The following is a 6,000-nucleotide window of genomic DNA, read 5'->3' on the forward strand; positions in this document are numbered from 1 at the left end:
TAATTAGGATATAGTTTTTTTTTTTTTGTAATGTAAACCCTTGAAAGATTGAGCATAAACTGTCCCCCAGTATAAAGTGTAAATGGAAAAGCAATATGACGTCCATCTCAATTATTAAACTTACTATTCCCCAATGGTATGAATATTAGTCCAACGGGACTTTCAGTGGAACTCAATGACAGAAGCCTGCCAGCAATGTGGGTGACTCAACTTCAACTATTTCTTTGCAATGACAAACTACAGTATTTGGCATAGTGCAAAAGCATTATAAAAATTTGATGCATCTCCTATTGTGAGCAAGAGCAAATGCTGGTGCTGAGGCCTGAAGCACATTACTTTTTAGAACAGCATGACCGCTTTGAGGTCCAGCCACATCAAAGTTTAATTACCATTTTCTTCTACAGTCAGCAGTTGATATTCATCGCCGTCTCACACTACTGCTGTGCAAAATATATTGATGTCTTATGAATAAATAGTAATGATAAAAGTGAAAAGAACATAAAGTATTCAGATATATACAATATTCTGTGAATATCATGTTGGATCAGTAGTTTTAAACATGTTTTATCAGGGATCTCTGGTCTAGTGAGATATAACATAGTAAGTTAGGTTGAAAAAAGACACACGTCCATCAAGTTCATGCTTTTTGCTTTTTTTAACCTGCCTATTTGTCAGTTGATCCAGAGGAAGGCAAAAAACCCCATCTGAATCCTCTCCAATTTGGGGGAAAAATTCCTTCCTGACTCCAAAATGGCAATCGGACTAGTCCCTGTGCAAACTGCCTTATTAAAAGGGATCCTGCAGCTTGTTAAGTGCTAAGAAGCCTTATTAGTAGTCATTTATAAGGAAACAACGGGTGTTTTGTTGGGGATATTATATGGTTAAGTGTGGTTACATTCAACGAATTCTTATACTTTAACTTCCCCAAGATCAAAAGCCCAAAACACGGAACTAATGAATTTTAATTGCCATAGGAATATTATTCCAAAGTTGACTATACATAGCCATGTCATTCTGTTTTTAAGGATGGATAAACCATAACATACTAAAAGTTTACTTAAAAGTACTAGCCACTGACTAGAACTAATGCAATGGGGTTATTAGTCATGAAAATTTCTATTCTCAACCTACTATCTGTTACTGAATTACACATTGATCCCTATGAGTTGTCAGTTCAAGGACCGAACAGGTGGATAAATGATCAGGGAATTCACTTGCAAATCACTGTAATTATAATTTATCTTGCTCATTGTGCAGTCCGGTTAAAGTGATATTGACCCTATCTAACTTCACATATAGTTACAGTTTGGATGTGAACAGTGTTGGACTGGCCCACCGGGATACCAGGAAACTCTCGGTGGGCCCAGGTGTCAGTGTCCAACATTGGCTGTAAATGGTTTAAATTGTTGCATTGCTGACAATCTGCCTGCAGAGCTCTCTGTGTCACAATCATGTTACATGACTTTCTCTCGTGCTTTGCCTTTGGGTGTTCATCCCAACTGTCAGAGCCATGCAGGCCCGGACTGGCAATCTGTGGGTTCTGGCAAATGCCAGAGGGGCTGCTATAAGGTCCCATAGAAAGTCAGTATTTAGTGAGCTGGTGGGGGCTGTCTGGGTCTCTATGTGTGCTGGTTGGGCCTCTGTGTACCTGAAATGCCAGGGCTTATTTTAATTCTCAGTCCAGACCTGGAGCCATGTACCACCCATACACAGTTCCAAAGGAAAAAACTCCACCCAGCACCATGGGCAGAGCCTAGACGAGTGCTGTGCAAGCAAAGGGTCATTTTTATTTATTTAGATGCCCCACTGCACAAATTTACAGTCTTACCAGGCACATACTTCTGCCTTTAGGCTCTAGGTCTCAGCACCTATTTAAGGCCCTGTGGCCACATAATACAAAGATTCCCTAGAAACCACATTAGAACTATTGAAGACCACCGTTTTATTCCTTGTCAAAAACCAAAAGTGTGGGTTTTTTAAGGTATCCTTAGGTTAGCACAATTAATGCTGTCTCTTCTGTTCATTCCATAATTTCCTGAGACATGGAGATGAAAGATTATGTTCAGTGGTATCAACAGATGTTACTGGGCCCCAAAGCAAATTCAATTTAGAGCTCCCAAAACATTGGTAAGTTGACCCATTCTACTAAGATATATTAAAATTGCTTATTATTTAGGGCCTTACTGTGGCCTCTATATTTATAGGCCCCTTCCAATTGCAGGGGTTGATTCCGTTTTCATTATTGGCCAGTCTATGTTTAAGCAGTACAGCAAGTGTGTGTTTTCTCATAAGGTTAATCAGTGCTAACAAGGTTACTTTTTAGGGTTTTGCATATAAAGGTTTTGGGCACAGGTGGTGCCTCATGTATTTTCCTAGAAGCGTGCTGTGCAAGCAAAGGGATATTTTTATGTGAATTTTTTTTTAGATGCCTCGCTAAATACATTTTTAGTCGTACCAGGTGCAAACTTCTGCTATTAGTTTGCAGGCCTCAGCATCCAATTACGACTAGAATAGGAATTTCAAGGAATTTCATAGAATCCACATTATGACTATTGTAGACCAACATGTCCTTAGCTGAGATAACGAGTTACATTTTTTTACGATTCTGAATAGAAAGGTTTTGGGCACAGTTTGTGCCACATGCATTTTCCTTTTGGTTGTATTTACTCTACAGACTTTAGTCCTACATCAGTCAACCAAAGCTGCTTTAGGGTATCGATAAATGTATACCCATTTACTATGCATTCCCCAAGGATTGTGCCCAAAGAGGACCCTTAGTCTGAGAAGACGTAATGGTCCATTTCCTGGGTTACAGTATGACCCCTAGCTATCCCCAGCTGTGCTACAATATAAATGCCTGAGCCATGTGGGCTCAGGAGGAAGTATTCTGCCAGAGGCTGTTACCTGACCCTCTCCTAAGTGGATTTGAGACTCCTGTGGAGACAGGACTAGTAAGCAATAGCTAGATCCTGTAACAGTCTCTCGAGAAGAGCCAGACAAATTAGGGCTACCCATATTGAGCAGCTTTGGCTCCACCAAGAAACAATAGAAGTGATTAGATACCAAAGGCATTGTTGACTTGTCAGGGAAACAGAGACAAGGCAATGGGGATTTAGACAAATACCCCTCAAGTCTCCTATAAGAAGTGTCCCCAGAGGAAACAGGAGAAACTTTGGGTAGAGACTGATTGGTCATCATTGTGAGTATGTATTGACTATTACATCTTGGTTGCCTTCTGTATTGTATGCTATTCTCCCATGTGGATATGTTCTAATCAATCACTACAGTTCAAGAACTACTGGTGCCAAATTATTATTAACACCCTTGCTCCACACTGCTACAAGGGCTCATCCCCGGGAAAGTAAGGCTTCATCTGGAGCACATTTATTGGGGTAAGGCAGAGCAACCATTCCACCCATTTTACTATAAGTTTAAACAACCATCTTGTTTCACTGCATGTATTTATGTATTTGTTTCAAGAAAAACACCTTTGAAAAATATCCTCCCAATGCATGCTGGAGTATTTCCCATACTAAAACAAAAACTACTATTGTCAGCATAACCGTCTAATAGTTTGTCTACAGACTATCCAATAAGCCAAATAAAAGGTGCGACTAGGTGTCCACTTAAAGAGCAATGCTTGACACAGCTTTCCAAAATGGATGAAACAAGGGTAGTCTCAAAATATAGCACAATCAAAGGAAAACTATAGTTGAATTATTTTGTTGCAACGTTGGTTCCAGTTCTTTTATGCACTAAGAAATCTTATGATATCTGAAGGACATGTTCTATTTAAACTAAATATTAACAGCATTCTGCTACAAAAAGAGTTATTTATATGAAGTCCGACTCTGGTGGGACCAGCAAATTCAGCTTACATGTGCAAACCTTCACTCAGCGAAGACCTTTTCATCCACAATACCAGCTGTCTTTTACAATAGCTTTACAACAGCATTCTACCTGTTCTCAACATAAAAAGATGATATTTCTCCTTCATATATTTTCTTTTTCTATGTGCACCCCTTACAACAGCTCATGCCCTGTCGCTATTAAACAAATTTGATATATTGATTGGGTCTTAATGAAAAAGAAGAGAGTTAGTTTGTTAGGTAGACATTTAGGTCCTCCCTGAGGGTTTTAGGAAGACCAACAAAAAAACCCTTTTTTACCTGGTCTTGAATAAACATCCCAGGGAAGACCAAAACACCAACCTTATAAATTTGCACCTCTTTTCATTAAGAACCATGAATACTTCTGTATCCTAATATATATATCGAAGCAAATTGACAGCACTTTGAGGGAGTATATAAATATTTATTTATATACACAGACTAAAGAAGAACTGCTTGAATGTCTCTCATCGTTGCAAATTGTTAACCCCAAAAAAGTATAATAAGTGTCTTCCATACTGGAAGGACGTGCTTCAAATATTTTTCCGACAATACTTTAAATGCAAATCATGGGATATCTTTTTGCTTCAGTCCCTGTGGATTCCCAAAAGTCAAAGTTAAAAAGGAGGGGTCCACTAGCAGCACCTCACGACGCCCCTGAATCCCTCAGCTGAAGTCACACTTTTTGCTGCTTTCCGTTTAAAATAAGTGGCCAAATTTGTGTTATATCTGTGCAATCACGAGCTGTGCATGCCTCTCTATTCATGTCTCCATGCTTATCACTGAGGATGGCATCCAATGAGGGGGGGAAGGTAATGCATAGCTCTAAATTTATGTCACTGCCATGGATTCACCACTTATGTCATAAATGATTTCTTGCCAGTTGCCACCCCACCCTGCAACTCTCAGCAGGTATTTTACATACAGTATATATGTTCATATTTGGTATATAACCATTCATTGCATTCGTTTGTATGATTTTCAAGTATACTATCTAGGCATTTTTTAGCCAAGCTTGAACAGGTCCCAAAAAAGTCACATTCAATAACACAATATGCCTTTCAAACCTTACATTTTACCAGTTCTCTAAATGTGACCCCACCGCTCACAATATTCTGTGAATTTTAGGTATATGCACCCTTTATGGCTTTCTCCTAAGCACAACGCAACCTTCGTTACTTAATGCAGAAATCACTTCACCTGAGATGCACTGGATTAAATGGCTCAAAGTAGCAAATAAGGCAGCAGGATACCTGTAAGTCAAACACGCTCAGCAAGGTAGATCTGCACTATGAGCTTCTGCAGAGTCCGTGTCAGCTGTGAAATAACATTACGATCTGCAGTTTCACTCTTTCCTCCACTGAGAAATAGGAACAAATGAAAGCCAAGCATTGTAATTCAGTCTCCTCCAAGGCTTTTTGCCTCAGAGAAAAGTGATAGCTCATTTTTCAAGAAGCAGCTCTATTAAATCTACCTATGGATCTTCCTCTGACAGCTAAAGCAAACAGCAGCCAGGTCCCACTGGGCACCCTGACATTCTTCATTCAATTAGTAGGAAAGACAAGGCAAAAAAATAAGAGCACCAAGCATCACTGGAAAATCCCCAAAGTGTCTTTCTTAAGAAAAGAAAATACATTACCAGTCGCATATTGAAATTCCTGGGCAACCTAGAGGGATGCGGAAGCCGAGAGCTGGATTGCTTTCTATTCCTTGGGACCACTGGGCTGGATGCCGGGCTGCTTTGTACCAGGTGATTCAGAAATAACAGCACTAGAACTGGAGCACATTCAAGGCATCAGAGAGCGCAGGGGGGAAAGAAGAGCCCATGTAGAGCTATAAAAGGCACTCCTTGGCACTTCTACAGCTCCGCACTAAGCACTGTGATAGCAGGAGAGTAACGAGTGAGCTGCTGCTGCTGCTGGTGCTGAGGAGGAAACAGCTGGGTAATATATATTCACACTGATGCTGAGCCTACCACTTGCTTTGCAAAACTAAGCAGCTCTGTGCTCGTCTTAACCTCTTCATTACCTGAGTCACTTGCCAGTCTGGAAATCACAACAAGCACAGATCATTAAACAAATGACACCAACAGTGATCAGTCTTTCTTATG

At 40.1% G+C, this 6,000-nt stretch overlaps 1 protein-coding gene across 1 annotated transcript in view; it reads right to left on the reverse strand.

The window, feature by feature from the left end:
• Positions 1-5,773, reverse strand: part of schip1.L (schwannomin interacting protein 1 L homeolog) — a 190,684-nt gene extending 184,911 nt beyond the window's left edge. The window contains exon 1 of the mRNA XM_041563354.1: positions 5,530-5,773. Within this exon, the coding sequence (XP_041419288.1) occupies positions 5,530-5,538 (9 nt within the window). The 5' untranslated portion in view covers positions 5,539-5,773. The remainder of the gene's footprint in view (positions 1-5,529) is intronic.
• Between the last annotated feature and the right edge of the window lie 227 nt (positions 5,774-6,000).

Source organism: Xenopus laevis, chromosome 5L (genome assembly GCF_017654675.1).
Source record: "Xenopus laevis strain J_2021 chromosome 5L, Xenopus_laevis_v10.1, whole genome shotgun sequence".
Taxonomy (NCBI): domain Eukaryota; kingdom Metazoa; phylum Chordata; class Amphibia; order Anura; family Pipidae; genus Xenopus; species Xenopus laevis.